At 34.7% G+C, this 27351-nt stretch overlaps 1 protein-coding gene across 3 annotated transcripts in view; it reads left to right on the top strand.

Annotated features, from left to right (window-relative positions):
* Positions 1-26186, top strand: part of Rnf217 (ring finger protein 217) — a 122936-nt gene extending 96750 nt beyond the window's left edge. Inside the window, exons 4-6 of one of the 3 annotated variants that reach the window (XR_013091616.1) lie at positions 15292-15493; positions 22325-22386; positions 22656-22727. Coding sequence is in view for 2 of the 3 variants with exons in the window: in XM_076858288.2 (XP_076714403.1) it covers positions 15292-15493; positions 22656-22727; positions 24088-24161 (348 nt within the window). In the remaining variant the exon portion in view is untranslated. Of the gene's footprint in view, positions 1-15291; positions 15494-17137; positions 17703-22324; positions 22387-22655; positions 22728-24087 lie in introns of those variants that run through there. The other 2 variants (XM_076858288.2, XM_076858289.2) reach the window with 2 other exon arrangements.
* The last annotated feature ends 1165 nt before the right edge of the window (positions 26187-27351 follow it).

The following is a 27351-nucleotide window of genomic DNA, read 5'->3' as shown; positions in this document are numbered from 1 at the left end:
AACATAAGGAATTTTCTGAGCACACTAATAACCTCCCACAGTTTTGACAAATATAGGTAATCAGTTAAAAGAAAGCCTGCATGCTGATTCCCTCTTGTAGAAATAGCTCCATGGTCTGGGCTTTAAGAAGAATTACCTTTTAAATAGATGAAAGGAAAAGAGCCAGGGAATTCGTTTACATGACTACATTGTAGCTGAGAACCTGTTTTCTGGTCAAATTCACATTTATGAAATTTATATTCATCTAAGTCACGATTTATGACGTGTTTATGAGTGCAAACTTTTTTATTCTTTTAGGTGCAGCTTAAAAGATTTTGATTATTCTGATTTTTGTTGTTGGACCTTAAAATTATGTTCCCCCCATGAAATATTTCTATATTTATGATAGAAATTGAGATAAAATTAATGAATTCATGTTTATTTTACTTGCTTAGGCTCTTTCCATAAATATATCTCTTAAAATTTATAAATATAAAAAAGGAAGGTGGTAGGAGTGTTGGTAAAACAAAACTTTCATGTATTATCTTCAGATGGACAAAACCATTGTTATTTATTTTCATATAAATGCTTTTAATAATAATAATCAAATATATGTAAAATTTTGTTGTGAGCAAAGTATATTTATATTTTTGTATCCTACTATAGTTATATTATGTTTTAATTTCAAAATTGTAATTGATTTTGATTTTAAAATAATCATTTTGTTTATAAAGGTCATAAAACATATGCTGGAAATTTGGGCAAAGAGGGAGAGTATTCAGTCCTGGACTTTAATCTACTCACTGTGTCAAATGGGGGTTTTTGCCCCATTGGAATTACTTTTTGTAATGTTTTATCTAAAATATGCCAATAATTTGATACATTAGTTTCTTCATTTAACAGCCCAAACTATTCTAAAGCAGTTTTCAAAACATTTCATTAACTGTGTAATATTTGTGTGACTATTTTACCTTTCTACACCACAGCTGGTTTAGGTTTGGGTCTGTATATTATGTGTTGATGATATTTATCTCGAATGTATCGTCTTTCCAAGTTTTGAACCTCTAAAACATGCATGAAGGTAGAATTATTGGTTAAATATCAGTGCTTTTAGTTTTGGGCATGTACTGCCAATTTGCTTTCTAAAAGGAATGAAACAATTTGTAATTCTATGAGAAAAATTTTGAGGATTTGTTTCTGTGTGAACACTTCTTTAATTCTTTTAAATTTAATAGTTTTAAAATGCATTGTTCTCACATTTTGCATTTTCTTATGAACTGAATATAAATATTCTTTTAAAATACAATATGTTTGTAGTTTATAATACAACCTTTTTAAAGTTTTCTGTTCATATCCTTTGCCTATTTTTGTGGCCTAGGTTGGGGCATAAATTTCATTATCAAATTATGTGAACTATTTATTTGAAAATGTTTTCTGGTGTATTTTATTTACATATTTTCCTTTTTACTCAGATGATAGTGTTTTTTGTTTGTTTATTTCTTTTTTTTACTTGATAGTCCTTATTTCTAGGTTAATCCTTATCTTTAGGTTTGCATATATATTTTTTAAATTTTTTCAAATTTTTCTTTTACAATATATACCTTTCTCTTACCTTTTGGACACACACCTTTTTTATATATTTACAAATCTTTCATACATATTTTTCTTCTAAACTTAATCATTTATTATTCATATGTTTGATAATAAAGGTCTGTTTACTTCCTGTCTTTAAGCCATTTGATTTCCAAATATTTGAACTCTTTAATTGGCCCATAATTTATTTTGGTGATTATTATACATTGAGTACTGAAACTAGTTTTTCCATCTTGGAATGGTTATTAAATAATTCTCCTACCAACTGATTTGTAATTTCTATCTAAGCACATTTTAAGTTTTGATACATAAGAGTCTCTTTTCTTAGCTACTTAATCTTACTGCTAATTTTTCATGAAATTTATGTATCCATACTGATGAGTTTTAAATGATTATGTCTTTGTAAAATCTGCCCGTTCGGCTGGGGTTGTGACTCAGAGGTAGAGCATTCACCTAGCAGGCATGAGGCACTGTGTTTGATCCTCCACAACACATAAAAATAAAGATATTGTGTTCACCTATAACTACAAAATAATTATTTACAAATTGCCCATTCAAGCAGAGTTTGATTATCTAAAAATTCATTTAATTGGTACTCTCAATAGAGTAATTCTTTTCTCTCCTTTACTTCTCCCATAATGAGATTTTTACCTTTTTCTCAAGTGGAAAGACCAATTTGATACTTGGTATGGTATTATGAAGAAATTGACTTATGCTAAGAAGTCAAAATTATTATTTATAATTCATTTTTGACAGATAATAAGTATTAAAAGTTTTCTCTCACATTTATTAGCAAGATACTTATTCATAAATGTGATTTTTTCATACTAAGGTAAACATATACAAACATTTCTGGAAGTTACCTATTTATAAAACATTTTATGAAAATTTTTTGTTACTGTATTAAGATCAACTGTGGTTAGCATTTTATTTGAATGTCATTGCCTTCTAATACAGAATTTTGTATTAGAAAGTTTAAAAAAGAATGGTTGATAAGCCATCCATCTGACTCAGTTAGTTATGAAACACCATTTGTTATCTTACAAATAATTTTTATAATATTCTTACTCTATAGAAAACCTGTGCTAATATTGAGTTTCTTTTTTACTTAGTTATCAACAAAACTAAATCTAGTTTATAAAATTTAATGTTTAAAATAAATTTAAAGAAAGTAAGGAAATTAAATTTTGTTGAAAATATGAAATATGTTCATTTTCATGCAAAAAAATTCATTTTGAGACTGTTTGATGAGATACTAAAATCTGAGTTACATGAACACCTAAAAATAACAGTAATATACAAGATAAAACAAATAAATACCATGTACACAGCTTCACACACACACTTAAACTTTAGCTCTCCATTATTATTAAAGTTATTATTTGTTAGTAATTTTTTTTTTGTACTGGACAGTGAATGCAGGGACACTTAACCACTGAGCCGTATCCCCATCCCTTTTAATATTTTAAATTTTAAGACAGGGTCTTACCAAGTTGCTTTGGGTCTCAATAAGTTGCTGAGGCTGGCCTTAAACTTGCAATCTTCCTGCCTCAGCCTCTCAAGCCACTGGAAATTTGGACATATGCCACCATGCCTGGTTGAATTTTTTTTAATTGTGGAGAATTCAATATTTTTTTTAAAATCATGGTAAAAATCATGTTATATAACTTATGCTTACTATTTTCAAATGCAAATATGGTTTTTAAAAATTTGTATTTCATTTGAAAATTTTAAAAAATTCCTCAACTAAAGTGCCCAGTCATTACAATTGTCTTTTTAAAAAAAAAAAAAATATGTTTTGGGTCCTGGAGATTTAACCCAAAGGCACTTTACCACTGAGATACATCTCCATTCCTTTTTATTTTAAGATAGGATCTTACCAAATTGCTGAGGCTTGCCTCCAACTAGCTATTATCCTGCCTCAGCCTCTTGGGTCACTAGGATTATAGGTGTGTGTGTACCACCTGGCCCAGCCATTGTAGTTCTTTAAATAATAGAGTAATCTACCACTGACTAAACTAAAGGAAAGCAACAAAACAAATATTTCATTGTTTCCTTTCCATAAATGACTGCCACACATAGTTTTATTGTTCAGCATACTTTTTAAGAGAAACTTTTAAATGAATATTTATTATTAAATATGTCTCAGGTAGTAGCATATACCCTTTGGATGTTTCTAAAGGCCTAATAGTATTGCCCAATATGATAACTATCATGAAAAATAAAAACAGTTATGAAACCATCAAGAATGTGGGTAAGGAATCTTTAAGAATAGTTAATAAGGGCTGGGGCTGTAGCTCAGTAGAAGAGCACTTGCCTAGCTCGTGTGAGGGCACTGAGTTTTATCCTCAGAACCACATAAAAATAAACAAATAAAATAAAGGCATTTTGTCCATACATAACTACAAAAGAAATAATTTAAAAAAAAAGAATAGTTAATAAGTCATCCATCTGACTCAAAAGGTTTACTATTAGCTAATTAGTATTGGTTATTCTCCAGTTAGCCAGATTTTGACATCTAGCACTACTATGTTTTTCCCTAATGAAGTTCAAATTGTTAAAACACCATTTTTCCAAAGGCCAGACTTCTGAAACCTCAGTATATATTTGTAACATATGAACTTTTAAAATGCAGGTAAAAAATCCAGGCCCTTTTACCTGATTATGTGAGGCAAGCAAGAGTGTAAAGCAAGCCGGAAGTTACAGTCAAGAAACATTAAATATACAAAGGAAGCATTATACAAAGCAAGAATTATCGCTTCAAAAATATTTCTGAAGCAAATATCTCAATATGTTAACATAACTAAATATGTGTGGTGAGTCCCTATTTAGCTGTTACATTGTTATCTATAGTTTTTTTTAAATGTTTGAAACAGTTAAATATTAAAAATAAAATCTAATCAGGAAACAGGCGGTCCATACCATCACAGCTTTTCCAGAACTGTGGAGCTTACAGAAAAACAACTCTTTCGAGATACACACACACACAGACACACACTTTTTTTTCCCATTCTTCCTTGGGTAAAGTTTAAGTGTTGCTTGGAATACTGAACTTACTAAACCAAGGTTAGGGTTAATGTTTCTCAGAACAGTTTGCTTTTTTATTGATTTGGGAAATTAAAAGGGAATTCATCAAATTCTCTTCTCAAAATTATCTTTTTTCTTAATGTCAGATTAAATAAATATTTATTTAAACATTTATGTAATGTGTTAGAGATGTAGTCACAATTGACTAGATTACCTGGAGTTGACCACCTTGATTTTCCTCTTATAAATAATTTCACATCTCTATGTAAAACATTTAACAAAACATTGAGTAGAGATCATCAATTAAGAAATTATGCTTTTTTTGGCTGGGGACAGTGTACTGGGAATTGAGGGGAACATTACCATGGAGCTACATCCCTAGCCTTTTTAATTTTCTTATTTTGACACTGGGTCTCACTAAGTTGCTTAGGGCCTTACTAAATTGCTAAGGCCGGCTCTGAACTCATGACCCTCCTGCCATAGCTTCCTGTGTTGCTGGGATTATAGGTGTGTGCCACCACACTTTGCTAGGAAATTATACATTTTCTTAGGTTTATATACAAGTAATGTGATTTATGAATTAATGAGCAATTAAGTTATTTATTTTATTCCAGGATCAACACGTTTCTGATTTCTAGGTGACAAGATAATCACTTTTCTGTTATTGAAAGAACATCCATGAGTGGGTTTAGCTTAGTGGTAGAGGAATTACCTAGCATATGGGAAGTCCTGGGTTCAAGTGTCAGAACCATGAAAAAAAGAAAGAAATGCCCAAATACTATTAGGGGTTGCCGAATTCTGATAAGCCATATTTACAAAATGCCCTTGTCCAGTGATCTTTTTTGTGGTATTAGCACAGTAATAACACTGTTTAATACCTATTGACATTTACTGTATGTCTGTCTTTATTACAGTTATTATAATTATATTTTCCTCATCAGATCCTCAGGGGTGATAGTAAGATGCTAATTTTAGTATGCTATTGAGATCTTAATAATTACTTGTCTTTTGATAAAACTTTGAGATGTTACACAGTAAAAATAAGATGACAGCCTCAATAGTGTGTATAGTCGTCTAATTTAATTCTCAAAAGAAAGTTGTAAGGATAAAGTATTTACCACCATTCTAAGACATAGATCCAGTTTCAGGTCAATTGAGTAACAACCAAAAGGAGGACTAAGGAAAATAAACTATGCTAATTCACAATTTATTGTGAATTTGCAATTAAGGGAAATTACTTGTAGAGATATTTCTCTTTAGATGTTTTATCTTCTTAAGTGCAATAATAGGATGCTTTGGGCAAGAATATATTGATTCAGAGGAAATGATTAATTTTCTTCTGTTCACATAAGATTACACAAAAGCTATGTCTTTGGTCATTTATATCTGAGCCATAGCTATGTAGCTTGTGGTTGCTAGGGAAAAGGTTGGCATATCCATGTTTGCTCTTATAGATATCCTACAGTTCTTCAGTACTTTATTTACTACTGCAAAAGCGCAGGGACTGAGGGTACCTTCCAAATAGTGCCACTCAGGAAATAAAATAGCTTCCACTGGATCACTGATTTACCATTTTTAATTCTGCATATTGCATGAAATATCTTAGTTTGGAGCAGTGGTTATTACTGCTGTTTTCCTGGTGTGCCAAAGGATGAACTGTAGACATGAGAATAGCCTGATTGTTTGACAGTAAATACTTCCTGGACTTAGATTGTGTTGCCTCTAATGCCCTATTTTTAATGCCCAAAAAATTAATGCTTATTTACTATCCCAAGATTTAAATATATAATGTGACCACCTGTTACATTTCCTTAAAAAGTCAGAAAATTCTCCTAGTTTGAATATAATATAGAAATAATTAAAAATATAATATAATATATATCATTGTGTAAATACTTAGGTAACATAACATTAAAACAAATAATGATGCAATCAGATTTATACATACCCATGCATTTAAGAAATCTTAAAGTGACATTCAAATTCTATTGATACCTGTCCTTTGGATTTAACATTTTAACATAAAGACAAAAAGAACATTTATGTAATATGTATGCATATTTATATGTATTTATATTTATATATGTATGTAGTTGAAGTACTGGAACTGTGTTTTGGGCTGATATATAAAATGGAGTTATGCTCTAAATGCAATCAATCTTTCTTCATTTTATACAGTAATAGCGTAACAAAAAACTTCATTGCATTTGAAAACTGTATAAACATACTTTTGTGTTTATATGTAAAATAGAGTTAGGTTTCTAAGTTCAGATATTTTTCAACAGATTTTCACCAACACAAACATCTAATGCATTTAAAAATTTTACAGAAGGAGTCTGATTCTTTACTGTGCAGGAGATCCCAAGCATTGCAGGACATCCATAATGCCAACATTAGCCACCTATGTGAGTTAATTATCCCCTGACTAAAAAGAAAAAGAAAAATCTGAAACATCTCCAGGGAGTTGAGTGCCCTGTTGAGTCTGCTATAGTTGATGAGGGCTTCTGAGAAGGATGAAGTCCAGTGAACCATGTCCACAGGGGAACATTTGAGTCAAAAGCTACTTACTCATTTTCCCCTTGGAGTCTGATGGGGCCATTTTTTTTTTGCTAGCAGATCTTAAGCTCTCTTAGATAATGCATTCATTTCATTTCAAGTTTTAAGAGTTGCTGTCTCTGTCTGTAGAGCAAATTCAAACAAGAATTCAAAACAGGGGCACTGGGGTGATTCAGTGGTATAGCACATGTTTTGCATGTGCAAGGCCCTAGGTTCTAGCACCAAAAACAAACACCAATAAAAAAAGGAATTCAAAACAATACAAATTTTGCTGGTGGCAGCAGTTGACATATCGTAAAGTTTTAGGGAACTGTGGGGAAAGGTGTATATCCAAATACCTATGCAGCATCTTCTCTGGGCTCTAATAGACTTCTCAAATGCAATAATAATTTTCTCCCCCAAATAGTTCTTCCCATAACTCCCCATCTCTCTAAATAACCATTTAATCTTCCAGCTGCTTTGAGCCAAGAACTTTGTGTCATCCCAACTCTCTTTTATAACTCACTTCCAGTCAATCGATTATCTGATTGAAATTTATTCAGAATTTGAACTCAAACCAGGACTTCATCATCAGTAGTCTGGTGCATGACATCATCTTTCCCTTTCCAGGATTCTTACAATAGACTCCTAACTGGTTTCTCCCTCTTTTCAATGTTCTTAACCCAGCACCCAAAATGAGGCAGTTTCACGTGAGACAGTTCACATCATCCCTCTGATCCCTCTGATTCAAACTTTGTGGTTCTCATCTTTAAAAACGCAAATGTTAGTCCTATGACAACCATGTGACAGTTCACAGCCTGAACATGCTTCCACCCCATTACTCCTCTAGCTGCATGTACTTCCTTCTCCCTGCCACAGCCATGATGCCCTCCATGCATGCTTCAAAACATCTCAGGGTCTCTGCACTTGTTCTTCCCTCTGTCTAGACGTTCTTTTCCCCAGACATCTACATGGCTAGTTTGTTCACTTCACTGTCTTGGAGTAATATTCAGCTTCCCGATAAAGCCATATAATTTCAAACCTCCTCCCCTTCTTCAGTAGATAATATGGAGCTAAAATAAAGCACATGTCATATTACTTATCTGTAGCACTCTATTTCTTATTGTTCTTTAAGGTAATGGATGTATTTTCAGCCATGAGAGTAAGAATTTTTTTAAATTAATTTTGTTCTCTTGAGAGATACTAGAGATACTTCTAGTGTTTATAGCACTTGTTGGGCACTCTGTAGCACTAAATAGATAATTATTGAATAAATGAATTTCATTTTTCATTCTTCCTCATATGGACTTCGAATATGGATCCTTTATATGCTTTGTAAGATGTGTTCCTTTTTCTCATGGACTCACAGAAGGGAGAGACTGTTGTTAGACTGACAAAGATTAAACACTATTGTAGGGCTTTGCATAGAATAAGGATGATGACTTTGATTTTGCCTATTTGGCCTAGGAATGCCTCCCAAAACATATAGATATGTGTGACTAGAACACAGCTGCTGTTTGAGTCTGAAACTTAGGAGCTAGGTCTACAGTGGAGATAAAGAAAAGAGATCCTGCGGAGGGGAGTCAAAGCCAGGTGAATGTGGAAGCAATCACCAAGGAGCTTGTGCAACGTGATGGATGTGGATGGGAGTAAGGGATAGGTGAAGGGCTAGCAACCTGGGGGGGATCAGAAGAGAACCTGGAAAAACAATGTCACTAAAGCACAAGTCCATCAGAGGTCTGGAAAGGATGGTGATTGACTGATTAAATAATACTGGAAGCTGCAGTACAATAAAAATTACAAGTGTGTTCATTGAATTTGGGAGTTAGGAGATCCTAGATAATGCTTATTTATTCTTTTAATATGTAGTAATTGAGAATATGCTGTGTATTGGGACCAATGCAAGGCCCTTTATTAAGGAGTGAAAAAGATATGCATGATCTGGGCCCTTGTAGATTTTCTTCCACCCATTGATTAAGTGGAATCTCTATGAAAATAAAAAACTATATTCCACTTTTATTTTTTAGATTCTATATGATCATTTTATTAAACTAAATGTAAACAACTTGAGGGAGACTGGTACTATTTTATATATGTTCTTATGTGTAATGGTCAATCTCTTATTACTGGTTTTTGGTCTGTGGGATGAATAATATCATAGGCACAAAAATAAACAGTTGTGTCTTTTTGTGTCTACTACAATGTGAACTTAATATCAAACTCTTACTGAAGAAATGTCTGGCATATTCTGAACATTTCATCTCATGACTTTAAGTGTACAGAGGTGTCAGCAACATTTGGGTCATAAGTATTCAGTTCTTTAAGTAGTCATCCTTATCCTGATGGAGTGAAGAAAATGTGTGTGTAATAACAAATCAAGTAGCATTTGGGACGGCTGGGGGTGCAAGTCAGTGGCAGGGTATTTGCCTGATGTGAGCAAGGCCCTGGTTTCAATGCCCAGTAGCGCGCACACACACATGCACACATACACATAACATCTATGGCTTGTGAATACTCAGTTTAAGCTAATGAATTAGAAATACCTAGTCTATTTCCATCTTTTAAGTAAAAACAGAATTTTGATGCTGAATTGTAGTCAGTTGGGTAATTAGTTTATTTTTTAGTGAGCTAAGCTGATGAATGTTTTGAAACTATAGCAAAAAAAATAAAGTCAGCTTCATTGGGGAAAAAATGAACCATATGTGAATATAATTTTAATCTATTTTAAATCTTTATGTTTCAAAAACAAAGATGACATTGTCACAAGCATGCCACTCAAAGATATACCCAAAGAACTCATTTAGCATGTGAAATTTATTTCCCACTAAGTGTCAGAAGTTCAAAATTGCAAATTGCTTAGCAAATGTAAAAAGTTGTGTTTTCTGTTGTATGCTAACTGATGTCATATCTGTTCATTTCTCTATTGGTATCAAATAATAAAATATTTATATATAATCAAGATATATTCAATCCACAATAGTACTAAAGAAAGCACTGTGTACTTCAGAGTTGGTAAATCATGATACCATTTTCCACAATTAAATCCCTACTTTTATGTGTGTAAAATATTCAAATTAACCTATAGAACCATATATTCCTACAGTGTACAGAATTACTGAACATCCTTATTAGACCTTACTTTTTCAATTCCTGTGTGGTAGGACCAATAATATTTTAGTTTCATGCTATGTTCAGAATATTATAATATAATAACAATATTAGTACTAAGGAAAAACCTTAAAAGAGAGAATAGAAATAGCAGTTTGGGTATTTAAATGGAATAATAAATAGGCCACATAAAGATTTTAGAACTCAGTGAAGCAATATTATAAACCAATATAAAATGACAGAACTGCATGTAAAATTTTGAGGCATATATACTATCAGTGACAAGTTTAACTTATAAGAACAAGTTTCCCATCAGAAAAAGTTTTGATGCCATTTTGAAGGAAGAGTGTGGATCCAGAGAGCAGCAAAAACAAGCAGAAAATCTTAGAAAAGCAGATGTATTTGTCTCATAACCTCTACTGTGAAGATTACACTGTTGACTAGCAAAGAATATTTTGACCCTCTGGTTTTACCTTTAACTTCACAATAAAAGGTTGCTTAGCATAAGAAATTTGAAATTTTTCTCCACTAACTAGGATTGTTATTTCAGCAAAACACTTTTCTGAGTTCCCATTAAGAATAAGAATGTCCATCTCATGGTGCAGTTTAAAGAGCTAATCTTTGTATGTAGGATGCTTGGCACAAAATAAACTCTAAACAGATACCAGTCCTCTTCCCTTTATAGGCTTCATACAACACTGCTGAATGATGAGGAAATCTGTTGAGTTGTATCATTTCCATTTTAAGATCAAATGCAAAATACAATCAAAAAGTTGAGTGTAAGATGTTTGAGGTGCACAGCAATTATCTTCAGATGTGTTTCTTAGTGCCCAGATGGTTTAAAGAATCATAAAAGGTTGAAGGGTCCAGTAGAACTTTGGCCTGGGTTATACTTTCATGCCACCTACTGTGCTGAATTGATATGGACACACAATCACTAATAAACAGGCACAACTAGGAAAGTGCTGTTTTACTAGGAAGCTAAAAAGCTTGAACTCTGGAGACCCTTACCTGCACGGCCCCCATTTTTGGCCTTGTATCTAATTTTTGTTTGTAATTTGCACTCTTTTTTTTAAAGAGGGTCCCTGAAATTAAATAACCTCAGGCCTCATAAAACCTGTATTCACTATAGCTCCACTGTTATATAAAGTAAAATTTTAAAAATTCAGTATGACTATAAAGGAATAGGGTGGCCAATAGCAAGAAATGTACTTTTTGTTGCCAAAATAATAATTTGTTTATAATCCTTGAGCGCAAATGTTCATTTACCCTAGACCACAAACACCTTGCCTATATGCAGGTACTCTAGTCCAGTGTCAGTCCAAGAAAGGGAGAGAGACCACTTGGCAAGGAAGAGGTCTCTAGTTATATTACCCAATTATTTGATTTCTTACATGTTTAGGTAGATAAAGCTTGTGTGTGCCAAACAATGGGTTCATGAGAGGGACATCATTAAAACTGAGACTCAGGGGAAGTAAGTGGCTTCATTTTAAGTAGCTAGATGAGCTAGTACTGACCCACAGGCCACCGGAAGTCAAATCCCAGGTTCTTTCCGCCTTCCTGTGGGGCTGAGATTTACCTGCCCAGAGTCACTGGAGAGAGCAGGCAGTTAACCTACAATTCACAAAACAATTCTGGATACCTGAGGTCCTGCTGGCTACTCAGCTGACTTTTCTACTTACTTATTCTTCAAAATTGTCAGATTCACCTAGAAACTCATTGGTAGGTAGATTAGGATATGATAGATAAATTCACATGTGTGTGTATTTTTCTGATGAAAATTGTATCATTAATATCCATTGTTATTTTAGTCTCATGAGTCCTTTTAAAATTCCTTTAAATTGCAGTTTAATCACAAAACAAATGTGGCATGTGATTGGAGATAACAACTTCCAAAATTTTTATGCTCACACCTATAAAATAAGTTATGTTTTGAAATGAGCAGTCATTTTCATCTCTCAGCTTTTTCTTTTCAGAGATCTCTTTTACCTGGATGATTTTATCCCGTCTCTATCATCACTGACCAGCTTTTTAAAAATGTGAATCTAACCCCATTTCTGCTAGTTCAGAGAACTGCAGTGTGCATTAGGGGAAGGAGAGCATAATTTCAGATGAAATGTGTCATGTTGTAGATTGGGATTGAAGCTTTACTGACAGGAGCCAGATAACTCTTGGAGGTTTTGACTCTGGTATGAAGGGTGAAGTTCCCAATTGCATTGAAACATTCACTGACAAACAAATCCCCAAACAACATCATGGATAGAAGCTGACAGTAGTAAAAATGGTAATGGGAACAATTGCAATGAAATTTCTAAGCAAATGACTTTTGTGTGTGGTATATTTCATTTTATATAAAGGAATGAGAACCCAGTGCCACCACTGCAAATATATATTAATGAGTGAAGATGGCCCTTGAATGTAGTAAGTGCCTACTCTATGGTGAAATTATATTTTTAGGTGATCCCATTTGATTCACAAGAGTTAGGCAGTATAAGGAAAGTATGTGTATTTTGATGAAATAATTGCCGCAGTCCGGCTGCAGCAAAATAAGGGGGGGGCGGCGAACAACTTTTGTAGATTGATACAGCAGGAGTAGGAGCCATTTATTGTAGGGGAGTGGTATTTATACATTCCACACAGATTATCTTAATTAGCATAAAATAGATACAACAGTCAACCAATAAGGAATCTCCACACTTAATGGCTTGCTTTTGTTACTTCACAAACCACTCCCTCTGGCATTTTGCCAGGCGCCATCCAGACTTTTTTACAGACCCTAACATTTCTCTGGCAAAATGCCAGCCGCCATCCTGACTTGTTTACAGACTCTAACATTTCCCCCTTTTGTTTAATTTAAATAACGACCATAGTGGTTTTTACACAAACACCATAAATAATCTGCTACAAGCAGAAGGGGAGGATACAAAATGCCACAATACCAAGCCAATTGATGGCTCCATGCAAGAAGCCCTTGGGAAAATTATACCAGCAATGACACCGTTAGCAAAGATACCAAGTTACAATTTGTTGTAGATTACAGTTTGTTATCTCAGTCCAGGTAAAACAGTGTCTCAATAGATTAACTCACGGTCCAGGTAAATCACAGTCCAGGTAAGTTCTGCAGGCAGCTAGCTTAAGTCACAGTCCAGGTAAGTTCTGCAGGCAGCTAGCCTAAGCTGTAGCAGCAGAAACAGCAACAGCTCCGGAAGTCTCCTCTGTTTCTCAGCCCAAGTTTCCTCCGGTTCTCAGCAACACTGTAAATTCTTCCACCTTTGTTTTCACCGGCACTGGGAGGAAGGCAGGAACTCCAGATGGCTAAGGAAAATCCTATAGCATTCCACTAAGAAAACAACCTTCTGAACAATTTAGTATATTATCTCAAGGTTTTTTACATTTGAAATAAGCCTTAATGGCGCTCATTACTCATTAGCTTCCAGGTGTGGGAGAACCATTGTAGTTACTGGCCTTGGAAATGCTCGAACTTCAGGGACGCAGGCCGTCTTCCACCTGCAGCGGCCTGGGCAGCCCCAGATGGCCCTGGAGAGAGTCCAGGACTCAAACTGCTTCCGGGCACAGGGAGCAAAAGCTTGCAAGACTGTGCCTCCGGGTCAGGTTTGGATTTGGGCTCTGGGCAGTGGCATCTTGCTCCCCAGGCGGGGGCGGGGAAGAGCCAGCTGCCGCAGCTTGGAAATTCCTTGCTGCACTGTGATCAGCTTGTGCATGTGGCAGTGGCCATTGCGCTGATTCACGCACCCTCCGGTAATGAAAAGTATTCAGTAATAGCCTTTTGCTGCAACTTTTTTCCTGATAATCCTTCCTCCTCTGAACTTTCTTCTTTTTGACTAGAGTTCCTGGGCTTCACATGCCCTAACTATTCTTGGTTCCACTGGGATGCCTCTTTTCCTTATCAATTTACTTCTCACCCCTTCCATATTTTCATCATAAAGACAATACAATACACTGAGACAAAACAAGACACAAACATACTGTATCAATCTTCTCCATTTTCTCAAAACGGCCATTTTTCCTCTCGCCCTATCTAGGAACCAGCAGATTTGCTCCCGTTCTATCTATGGACGTGCAGCTTTTTTTCGTCACTTACCCCCGAGTGTCCCAGGGCTCCCCGTACGGGCCACCATCTGCTGCAGCTGGACTGCGGCAGCAGATAATGTTGTATATTTAGAGTTTCTTTCATGATGTTTCTCCTAACAGGAAAAGTGGGTAACATTTAAATAAAAGATGGCTCCAGGATCCATGGATACAGGATCCATGAGGACTCAGAGTTGAGAGTCCATTTATACCTAAAAAGAGCAATATCTTGATTATAACATGATCTTAAGCACTGAGGAGTGCTTAAGACAGTGACTACACATTGACTATATGGACTGTCCAAAAATCATGTCCTTGTAACATTATGGGTGAAGCTGTGGCTACACGTAGCTTGACTGCTACAGTAGGAGAAGGTTTGAATTGCATAGAAGGCATTTCACAGTCCTATGAACAACATATTTACAAATAATATAGATAGTGAATGGGTATTGCATATACATGTGTATTTGTTATAATTTCTTTGAGCAAAGAGAAATTTCTGCTCCTTGATATTTATTCACAGAAATTTTTATGTAATTGTTTCTTTTAAAGAAAACTCTCCTGTCTTATTCCCCCTGAGTCACCTTATTCTTGCTGGTCATAGCATAAAATAAAAGATAAAAATACTTTCACAGCATTTTAAATTTTCTCTTGTCCACTGAGTTAGATGTGTGCCTGGAAAGACAAATGAATCTTCTGTGGGCAGTGTTTGTTTATATGTTGATCAAAATAAGTCAACAACTTGAGTACCTGAAAAATTATTGAGGTTTCCATACACAAAAGTACTGAGTAACAAATTAATCTTGCAGAATGTTATTATAAGTTAATTGGATGCCTAAGGGATGCCGTGTGACACTTCCACTTTGGTAAAACCTGTGTTGTTCCAATAAAAGTTGCCAGATTTTACTTTTTAAAAACTTTAAAAATCTTTTCTTCTCTTTGCCTCTTTCTCCAATTCAGATCCACATCCAGAGAACTGAAGGATGTGACCACATGACCTGTTCACAGTGTAACACTAATTTTTGTTATCGATGTGGGGAGAGATACCGACAACTCCGGTTTTTTGGAGACCACACATCAAACCTCAGTATATTTGGATGCAAATATCGCTACCTCCCAGAGAGACCTCATTTAAGGAGATTAGTGAGAGGGTCAGTCTGTGGTGAGTATCTGACAAGCTTATGGGAATCTTCCCTCAGAATGAAGCTGTAGAATTTACAATATCCATGATAATTCTGAGCACTTACTGTCTGCCAGGTATTCTAGATAGGGCTTTACCCCAAAGCAAGAGGAGAATATTCTCTCTCCTTTTGTGAACAAAATTGGAAACAACTTGGTGCAGTGGCACCTACTTATAGTTCCAACTACTCAGGAGGCTGAGGCATAAGGATCTTTTGAGCCCAGGAATTGGAGGCCATTCTGGGCAACCTAGCAAGATCCTTTCACAAAACAAAAACCCCCAAATTGAAAGCTTTAATTTGTTAACAGGACATTAGTTATTTGAGTAAGCAGATTTTATTTACAAAACAAATCATTGATTACATGGAAGAAATCTGAAGTGATTAGCCTTTTAAATTTCTGAAGCCCTAGTATACGCCACTTGATCAGAGGGACAATATCTACACACATCCTCTGTTCATTGATGAAGTACTGCAGTACAGTATAGCATGGAACATGGTCTAGCAGGATGGAAAGAAGCACATGTTTCATAGCCCTATAACGGAGTTCTATTATATCTACATAATCGATGCCATTGTATATGTTTTCCTATCATACTCATAATTAAGAGCCAGAAATTAATAGAATGAGTTTCAGAAGTCCTCATTATTTTATATATAGACCCAAGTTTAATTACGCAAGCGTCAGTGCTCTTGTAGACTGGTTTTCTACCCCTTCTTCCTCAGTAACACAGCCTCACACATGACTTCTACACATGCACACCCATAAACTGATATCTGCTTGTAACCAAATCCCCCTGGCCTAATGCCACCACCTTCATTCCTGTGACCTAATATGTTGTCTTCCCTTAGCTCCCTGCACCTCTGTAATGTATCCACTGTGAGATTTCTTCCTCTCTTTTCACAGTATTGTGCTATATTATTTCTGGCAATCTTGTTGTGTGTATAAGATACTTTTCAACATCTTCCACACTTACCCTTTTCTATCTAGTTTGGCTTAGTGACTTCATGAAAATCTCTCTGTAACTATTCTTAGCCACTACACTGGTGTGTGATCGCCCTTTCCTTTTTTGGAATCATGATGGCTGACTAGAACAAAGCTGGTGCTAATGACAGATTTCTGTCGGGAAAAAGAACATACACCTCAAATGCACTTTAACATGAAAACGTCTAAAATCTTACATGATTACTACAAAAATATGCTAAATTTTAATTAAACACAATTTTACAGAGCCAACAGCACCCAGTAATCAAGATTAGTTTTAATAATTTTCAGCATTTTTTTGTTTATTTATTTTATTGGTTGGTAAACATTATATCAGCTATATTTGCTAGTTAGTCATATAGCCTTTAGAGATAGATAAGGAAGCTCCCCTATTTATAATGAATATTATGAGAAAAATAATTGCAAATAAAGTATTGAGCAGTACCCTATTTGTAAGTCTATAGAAACAGACAGCAGTCCCAAATACAAAACCTTTATATTTTCAGCCTGGTTAGTCTTTTTTATCCTATTTCAGTGCCATTTTAGATTTTATTGTTGTAAGATGTTTCCTTCCATTCTTTATTTTAAATATCTTTGGTTTGGCCAGTCATTTTTTTTCTTTCCTTTTTCTTTTTCTCTTTAGACATTCTTAATGAAGGAAGTTATTTCGTGTTCTATCTTTCCAGCAGTTCTCAGGATATATCTCTTTGGGCCTTCTTGATATTTGCCTGGACACCCCGAGAATCTTCTCTGGTCAAAAACTGGGTTGAGTTATCTTATAGCTTGTGAAGTGGACATTGAGCGGAGAATACCATAGACATTGTCAGCAAGACAATATTTTCTCTGTACCTTTTCTGTTTTCTTATTTTTTTTTTTTGTCAGATTTCAGTAAATGGTTTTCTGTTGGGTCTTCCTGTGCGTGTGCACATGTGTGCTCACATGCATGTGTGTATGTGCAGCCAAGTCAAGATACACCTGACAAATAGGGAACAGCTGGCTTAAGATCAGCTTTCCCTCCAATATGTATTCTCCCACCCCAGCACAATATCCTCAACTGCTATTGACTTTAACTCCCATGGAGGAGTCCCCACCTCTCTCCATGAAAGTAGGAAAAGGAATTACCTTGTGACTCAAAATCACTGACTCCCTGCCATACAAGAGAGATGATGAATTATAGGTCAACCCTTCTAGACACTCTTCTTGTGTAATGTTACACAGCTTGGCCCCTCAGCCTTGGATACAGCCTCCACGTGTCCTTGGTCAGAAGCCGAGGTAGGGCATGCATTCCTCCCACATCTGAGGAATGGGAAATATGGTGTTCATTGCACATTACCATTTGCCCAGCTAGAAACCAAAGTTCTACTCACAAGAAAGGGGATGATGAGCAGACTCCAACGCGGGCATCTCCATGGTAGGGCATAGGCAGATAATTCAGGTACTAGAAATGAAAGTGCTTAAGGAAACATCTTAAATCCTTGTAATATTTCACACCAAAATTTGAAGGTTTTAAGTAAATCATATAATTTTTTAAAAATCAGTGTTTAAAGTGATTTCTAGATGACAGTTTATATGAACAAAAGCAATGGCCCTCCCCTTCAAAAATAAATACCCAAGTTTTTTAAAAAAGACAACAGAGTGTTGAACCAGAATTAAAGAAATATGAATAGATCAAAAACATGTTCAAAAATATTCAGTATATCCAGGAGCAGTGGTGCATGCCTATAATCCCTGTGATTTGGGGGGCTAAGACAAAGATCACAAGTTTGAGGCCAGCCTCAGCAACTTAGTGAGGCCATAAACAACTTAGTGAGACCATCTCTTAAAATAAAAAATAAAAAAAAGCTGGGTATGTAGCTCAGTGATAAAATATCCCTGGAGTCAATCCACAGTACGAAAAAGAAGGAGAAGGAGAAGGAGGAGAAGGAGGAGGAGAAGAGAAGGAGAAGAAGGGGGGAGGGGAGGGGGAAGGAGGGAGGGGAGGGGGAGGAAATTTTCAGTGTTATTGGTAGAAAAATATAAATTAAAATAAAATGAGATATTTGGGACTCTTGATTATCCAATACTTTGTAAAATTACCACTCAATGCTGAAATTTCATACTGTACTGAGCAAATTGGAAATTTTATACCATTCTTTTTTTTCAAAATGAGTAATATTTTAATGCAATTTTTTTAAAAAATCACAATTAGTATTTAAAAATCTATGATGGACAAAATATCAAAATGTACCAATCTTTTGCAAACAAATTTGATAGTAATGTGAAAGATTTTAAAACATGATCAACTTTAATAGTTTATGTGCAAGTAGAATGTTTAATAGCAAAAAAAGGAGCACATAATTAGGCAAAATTAAGTTATAGGCATATGAATAATAGAGTATATGTACAATATTATTTCAGCTACTGAAAATGCTATTTTTAAAAAATGTGTTACTGTTCTAGGAATAAGAAAAAGTGTATTCACTCCCTCCAGACATTTTCAGAAATAGGAATACTAAGTTTTCAACGTGGATCATCCTTAGAATAAGCTTATTTCATCCCATAGGAGGGAGCACATGTTCCTTGATGTCTGTGATTTTGAAAGACAAAAAATCAGTGACTTTTCTTTATAGTCATGCTCCATTACTGTGATGAAAATATATTTATAATTATTTTTAGAGGAAGTTTGGATGAAAAGACTGAGCTATGTGCATAGGAGACAAACAGGGTATTTTAAAATATACAGTCCTAGATTCTGAAATTCCAACTTTTAACCATAGCTCTAAGAATATACAAAGGTCACCACCATTCAGTGGGCTTCTGCATTATTTAACTGATTTATGTCACTGGTGAAAAATAAGTAAAACTCATGGTTAAAATAATAATAATAAAATAACCCAGTGTGGGGACTCACTCCAAATGCACGCACCTTTAAGTCCTAATGCACCAAGCAGATCTGAAAGATCAATGTAGTCTGGAGTGGTAGTGCCATGACTCATGACTTGGTCTTTTTCCTCGCTTGGATAACAGTGCTAACAAGGTGTGGCCCTAGGAGTAGGCAGCACCCAGAGGGGTAGAGCTACACTCACCTATTCCTTTGTAACCCTACCCTATGTTTGGGATAAGAATGTTTCATGGACAATCCCTTAGTTTGTCCCCTTCTCTTGCTCTGCCTTTGGGCTTGGCCTTCCTAAATGTCAGTCAATCTGATGACAGCAGACATCACATCACAAAGCTAGACTCAACTCCCCTGAAACCTGACCCTTGCCTTGTTTGAATGGCTTCTTCCCAATAAAAGGGTTCTACTACTACTACTACTACTACTTCTACTACTACTACTACTACTACTACTACTACTACTACTTCTTCTACTACTACTACTACTACTACTACTACTACTTCTACTACTACTACTACTACTTCTACTACTACTACTACTACTTCTACTACTACTGCTACTACTACTACTACTTCTACTACTACTACTTCTACTACTACTAGTAGTACTACTTCTACTACTACTACTACTTCTACTACTTCTACTACTACTACTACTACTTCTACTACTACTACTACTACTACTACTACTACTACTGCTACTACTACTATTCTTCTTTTTCTTCTCTTTCTCCTCCTCCTCCTCCTCCTCCTCCTCCTCCTCCTTCTTCTTCTTTTTCTCTCTCTCTCTCTCTCTCTCTCTCTCTCTCTCTCTCTCTCTCTCTCTCTCTCTCTCTTTCCATGGACCCTTAAGGTTAGAGGAACCATCACAGGACCTAAAGAAAGAGATATTTCTCTGTCTCTGTGTGGTTGTTTAGTGTATCCCAGTTCACCTAGAGTGACCTTGAGTGTTTGATGGTGGAATTCGACAACCCAGTCAATAAATGGGCTAAGGAATTGAACAGACACTTCACAGAAGACATACATTTGATCAAAAAAAATATATGAAAAATCATCCAACTTTTGTAGCCATTAGAGAAATGCAAATCACAACTACACTGAGATTTTACCTCACTCCAGGCAGAATGGCAATTATCAAGAATACAAGCAACAAAAAATTTTGGCGATGATGTGGGGGGAAGGTCCAATCATACATTGATAGTGGGACTTCAAATTAGTGCAACCACTATGGAAGGTAGTATGGAGATTCCTCAGAAAACTTAGAATGGAGCCATCATTTGACCCAAATATCCCACTCCTAAGTTTATACCCAAAGGACTTAAAATCAACATATTATAGTGACATAGCCACATCAATGTTTATAACAGCTAAATTCATAATAACTAAACCAAACTAGGTGCCCTTCAACAGAAGAATGGGTTAAAAAAATGTGATGTGTATACATATGTACACACACACAATGGAATATTATTCATCCTTAAAGAAGAATGAAAGTATGGTATTTTCTGGTAAATGGATGGAGCTGGAGAATATCATGCTAAACAAAATAAGACAATCCCAAAGAAACAAAGGTCAAATATTTTCTCTGATATGCAAATACTAATTCACAATAAGCAGGCACCTAGGGAAGAATAGAGGTACTTTGTATCAGACAGGGGAGTGAAGGGAGAGGAGGGGTCAGGAGGGTAGGAAGGACAGTGGAATGAATTGGACATTATTACCCCATGTGCATATATGATCATATGACGAGTGTAATTTCTACATTATGTACAGCCAGAAGAATGAGATTATACTTCATTTATGTATGATTATCAAAATGCAGTCTACTGTAATGTATAGCTAATTAGAACGAATAAAAAAGAAAAGAAAAAAACTCATGTTAGACATTGCGTTAATATTAATTAGATATTGTATTAGGGTTCTCTAGAAGAACAGAATGAACAGGAAGTATAATTATAAAAGCTGGTAATACTCCACAGTGTCGCTCTGCAGGCTGTAGATCTGGAAGAATCAGTAGCTGCACAGTCCAAGAGGCTGAAGCCCCAGTACAAGAGGGATCAACCATGCTTCACCCATAAATTTCTTAAAATCCGTCCTCTCTTGATCCAATCAAGTTGACAATTCAAATTAATCATTACAGTTATTAAAACTATCTTTTAAAATGAGATATTAAAAGCTATGTTCCATATACATCTGGTCATCTGGTTCCACAGACCATTTCTAAAAAATAAGTTAATTTTTTTCTGTCATATTTCTAACCAGTAGCTGCATAGTCTTTCTCTTTTGTGTATAATTGGTGATTAAAACAAAGAAATTACTGTTCCTTGTTTATAGGATGCTATTGCTATTTCATTCTTAAACAGCTGTATGATCCTCCTGCAGATTTTTCTCCTCTTTCACTTCTCCTACCGCATTTGAGTTTTGCAGCTGTACAACTGTGCCACATGCCCTAACCCATGTGCTTCGGAATGAGCAGACACTGTTTTCTGGCCTATTTTGTGTGCGCTAGTTTCTTTCAAAGTCAGTGGGATTCCCATTGTGGATTCTGTTCTGTGTTCACATATGACTATACTGATCATTACCACTGATAAATTATTCATCTATAGAGAAAATACTGGCTGATGCTGCCAGACACAGTACCCTACCAGCATGTAGCCTTTTTTGTATTATAAGCGCCTTCCTTTTTAAATTTTTAAAAATTATTTACTTGAATTATTCCAAACATGATTTTTATGGGTAATTTTCCTTAAGAGGAGTCTTAACAACATTCCATTTGTCATTCATTCTATTAGGTAATATTATTAATTTTCTTTGGACTCAGGAAGTAAATAAACCACTTTTTTTTCAGATGTGGTCTTAGGTGGAATTTCTCTATAGTCTCTACCAGCTCTTCATTTGTGAAATAACTGGATTTTCTCCTAACTCAGAACGTGTCACTCCTTTCTTAATCTTTCAGCATCTTGAAAATGGAAAATATCCAAAGGAAAACACAAAGATGGATGGCCTTGGAAGTATAAAGTGAGCCAGTTGGTTTAGATTTGTTTTTGTTGTTAGTATGAAAGATAAGTGATTTCTGAGATGTTTGACACAGATTGCCCAGGACATCCATGATGAACTTATTTATTCATTAGCTGTTCTACACCTTGTATATTTCTTAGGAAAATAAGGTCTTAATTGTCATCAGACTTCTTTAAAAATAACCTGCACTGAGATATTTAAAAGCATTGCTGAAAGTGTTTGGCAAGTTAGCTTTTAGATACTAAATTATTTTGCTTTTTGTTTTCCAGCTGGAAAATTATTTGTTGCACCTCTAATCCTGGTCTTGGGATTAGCACTAGGGGCCATAGCAGTTGTAATCGGTAAGAAACACTTATCATGTCTGAGATTAGAATTTTCACATGACAACAGAGACAAAATGAGTGTAAATGTAATAACGTGAGTCAGCTGTTAGTGGCCATAATTTCTGTTCCATGCCTATTTTAGACAGCTACTCAGCATGTGACTTCTAAATCCAGAGTATCATGTTTCTCCTAGGATATATTTGTGTGACAGTTTTTCAGTCTTTGAACACTTGGATTCATTATTGGTTCCTCTTAATGCCAAGGACACAATTGTGTTTTAGTGAAAGAGTCAAGTGAACTAGACTTAAAGTTCTCCAATTCTTATTTCAGGTTGGAGCATTAAAGAAAAGAGGCTTTGGTGTTTGGTAGGTGTTTGGTTTGGCCTAGTAAAAAATGCCTTCCATGTATATAGGAACATATCAACATCTACTTGAGCATGGACAAATAGAAGACCTATTAATGATTTGTATAGTTTCATTCATACAAGTATATTAAAGTATGCACCTTAAACCAATAGTTTTCAGACTTTACCAAGTCTTAAAATAACCAGAAGGACTAGCTAAAACATAGATTGATTGTTTCTACCTGCAACTTCTGACTGAGTATGGAGGCACAGCCCATTGATTTTTTATTTTAAAATGTTCCCAAGTGATGTTAATACTATTGGTCCAAGGATCACACTTTGAGAACCATTGCTTTATAAAAGATTAAGTTAAACACTGTGATAAAGGCTGCTTTATTAATTGTAATTATTTAATTTTGCTAAATAAAATGATTTTTCATACATAAATTTTTATTTGGAAAGTAATACATGTGCAGGACAGATAGAATTAGACAGATAGAATTAGATTCTTTGTATTACTCTCCAAATAAAAATTTCAGTTACTGCAATAAGTCAGGACTGGATGAGGTAATTATTTACTATCTACATTTTACATTTGAGAAAATTAAGGCTCACTAAGACCTTCTTAGTCCTAAAACTGGGAGTCACATCTGATATTTGGCTCCACAAGGTGTTTTTAAATAAGATGTTGTACTACTTGAAACTGAAATGTGACTGTCATAGTGTACAAATGATTCAACTATGGATAATTAAGATTTAAACCTAAGGTTTGATATTTTGATAGAAAGTATTGTTCCCTAGTGAAACTATATCACTAAGAATGTTAAAAGGCAGAAAGAGCTAAAGAGAAATAATAAAGAATTAAATAATAATAAACATATTTCATAGCATAGGTATCTTCTCTCTTTTCATGTTCATGTATTGCTAAAGAAAATGATTATTTCGAAAGAGTATGCAAATAAATGAAAGGGAAAATTTTCAAAGAAACCAAAATATCTCTCCCCCTAATTGCCTTTATGTTTTTTTAATCCCTAGGTTTATTTGTATTTCCTATCTATTGCCTTTGTAAGAAACAGAGAAAGCGATCAAGGACAGGTATGCATTGGTAAAATGCAGATGATCTCACCCCACTAAGCTGGTCCCAGGAGGAGCTGTGCAAGATGGCACACCATCTGTGAGTTCTACCCTGAAAACACTGCGAGGAACCTTCTGCATCTCGTCTCCCCATGGCTCTCTGCAAGCCACAATGCCTCTGGCTACCGGTGCACTCCCAATATGGTATCCTGTCCTTACCCTAAACAAATTGCTGCTTTAAAAAAAAATGGTCACTTTCATAAACTATAAACATCTGTATCATATCTCTGACCTTTGTGTTTCTTGGAAGAAAATATTTTAACTAAGGACTGGTTTTCCTCAGAATTGTTCTGAGGGTGCTTCTTCTGAGCATTGCTTGGATTGATTGTCTTTGAACCCTAAACCTCCCTCCAGCCTATCTGTGGGACTCGGTGTGAATAGCTAAGGTCCTGTCTGTCCCAATAAGCAAGGTCACTTTTCAGAAGATACAAGTTCACTGATGGCATCTGTTTTCATCTGTGACTCAAACAGTATAATTCCTTTATCTTTCAGATACTGTAATTGCTAAAACTCTCAGTGCCCAAAAGGGAAATAATGAAACTAAATTAATGAGAAGAATTATGAGTTAATGAAGTGTATATGTGTAGGAGTGTGAATGTGTGTATATAAATATATGTTAAAACTAGGCCCAGTAACCTTGTGCGTATCTATTTCCATGCCTCTACACTATTTTTTTTCTTCACATTTTCTTAGACCTGTTTAGAGATGATAGTTCTTTTGTGGGCATAATTTGCTAACATATTGAATTAAAGTCAATGTAGACAACAGGCTATTTTGATGTTGACCCTTTCTATTTCTTGCTCTCTCTTTCTGTCACACACAGAAAAATTTGTGCAATGGTCATCCTGAGGTGTATTGGACTTTGTAAACTGACAAAACTAATAGATTGCTTTTAGTAAGTCCTCCAGACCCAAATATTCAGTCTTTTCAATTTCTTCCATTGTAGCACACGTGCTTTACTCTGTGGATAAATCCTTCATGTGAGATTATTTAACCCAAAGAACAAGTTTATTAGTAAGAGAATTGCTTAAGTCTTCAAACAAATTCCGTATTCTACTGTTTTTTTAATTACCAACTTGTGATGATAGATCATTTGTTTTTAGATCAAGGTTTTAAATTTTTTAATCTCCACTGTCTTCCCTATCTTCTCTTCCTATTTGTTTTTATTTGTCCTCAAGTTTTTCATGAAAACATACTAGTTTGAAAGGATTTCTCGTTTACTGCTCAAATGCATAAAGCTTTGTTGGTATCTTCTTATAGAGGGGTTATGTTCATATGTTCATCTAAAAAACCAGATATTTTTGGAGAAGGAAACCAAAAAATGAAGAAAGTGTTTTCAGAAAGTTTTTCTCAGAGGAGAAATCTTTGAAAATAAGAGGACAATTAATTAGTATATTCATTTGTTACCATCATGAACAGTAGTGTCTGTTATCAGCAGAAAGGCAGAAAAGACTTCTAAAAAGCCTAAGGTTTTTTACTTGTCTCCAAATTCTCAAAATTAGCTATCTGCCATGGATGTAGCAACTTATATGAGTTGAAATAGATTATATGATAAAAACATGCATTCATATAGATGGTTGGTCTTTACTGGGCTTCAGAGTATAAGACATTTTACCATTTTTGTTTAGCTCATGGGTGAAAGGGCAGCATGCTTGCATTTTTTTCTGAATAATTCAGAATAACTGTTAGGTTTTTGGACTCATCTATTTTCTGTTGAAGGCGATTGTGACATTTGTGATTCTAGAGTAGTATATCTTAAAGCATGACATGAGACGAGAAAAAGTGATGCTCTAGTTTCACAAATTCATCTTTCCATCACCCATACAACCATTTGACAGATATTTATTGTGTTTTAGGTGCTCTAGTATTAGTTAGGGAGAAGGAGAATCTCTAGCCCAAATACATGGCTCTGACATAAAAGTGCTCAAGTTTTTTTAATTCATCTTTCCAGGACTTAGGCATCAGTTTGGCAATGTGTGAATATGATGAATTCTAAATATAGAGGATATATATATATATATATATATATATATATATATATATATATATATATATATAAATTCATATGCCATACACATATATACCAATTAGTTGAAAAATATGTTATCTGGTCATAAATCATCTATTTTCTTAGGTCATTGTATCTGTTGTCTTTGGCTTACTCAGGGATTTTTATTCCTTTCTTTAAATAACTTATCTTTTGAGGTATTTTCATATGATTTGGGAAACTTTCCAATATGCCAGTTACAAAGTAGTGTCTGTTATCAGTGAAGGTTGTTCCTTCATTGCTGAGACAGTGTGCACTGTATTGCACAGGATTTCATTTTTCTATTGCATAGATTTTTAAAATAAATGAATGCATTTTTCTCTTTAAAGGTGGATACATATTAGGCTTTTCCCTGCAACATAAAGTAATTATTTGTGATTTTTTAAAAACTAAATTTCAAAATCTTACACAGAAAGAAGAAAATAAAAAGGATTCTTTATATGTCAGTGCCAACTTTGAAGGTAAAACAATAGTAGTAATCTTTACAATAAATTCTATAAACTGCTTTAGAAAAAGAAGTGTGCACATTAAATAAATATCTTTCTATCAAAGGCTGGACATTTTTATATGTTTTTATTATAAATTTAATATATTCTCCTTTAAAAAATCAAATCATATAGAATTATAAAACACAAATTCCTCTGCTTACCACACCCTAATTTACGAGGGGTAACCACTGTTAATGCTTTGGTATGTGTCCTTCCAGACACTTTCTACAAATTTACAAATAACTGTGTGGGGAGGGGTGTATGAGTGTGTGTGTGTGTGTGTGTGTGTGTGTGTGTGTGTATACATGTCATGCATGTATTTTATATAAATAGAATAATAATATTATTTCTTTGCTGTGACTTTTTCTTTTTTTTATATATTGGTAGATATCTTTCCATAAGAGTTTATATATATATATACATATATTTACCTCATTCTTTTATAAATTACTACATAATCCATTGTGGGGCTATACTTTAGTTGAATTAGTTTCCTATTGAATGGACATCAAGATTGTTTCCACTTCCCTGTTACAAAGCATTAGTGAAAACCCTTTGGCATATATTTTTGTCATCATGCATGAACATTTCCATAGTTTTAAATTTTTATTTTTACAGGATATTTGTAAT

The sequence above is a fragment of the Callospermophilus lateralis genome, chromosome 6 (genome assembly GCF_048772815.1).
Source record: "Callospermophilus lateralis isolate mCalLat2 chromosome 6, mCalLat2.hap1, whole genome shotgun sequence".
NCBI lineage: Eukaryota > Metazoa > Chordata > Mammalia > Rodentia > Sciuridae > Callospermophilus > Callospermophilus lateralis.
This window is presented reverse-complemented; position numbering and strand designations above follow the sequence as displayed.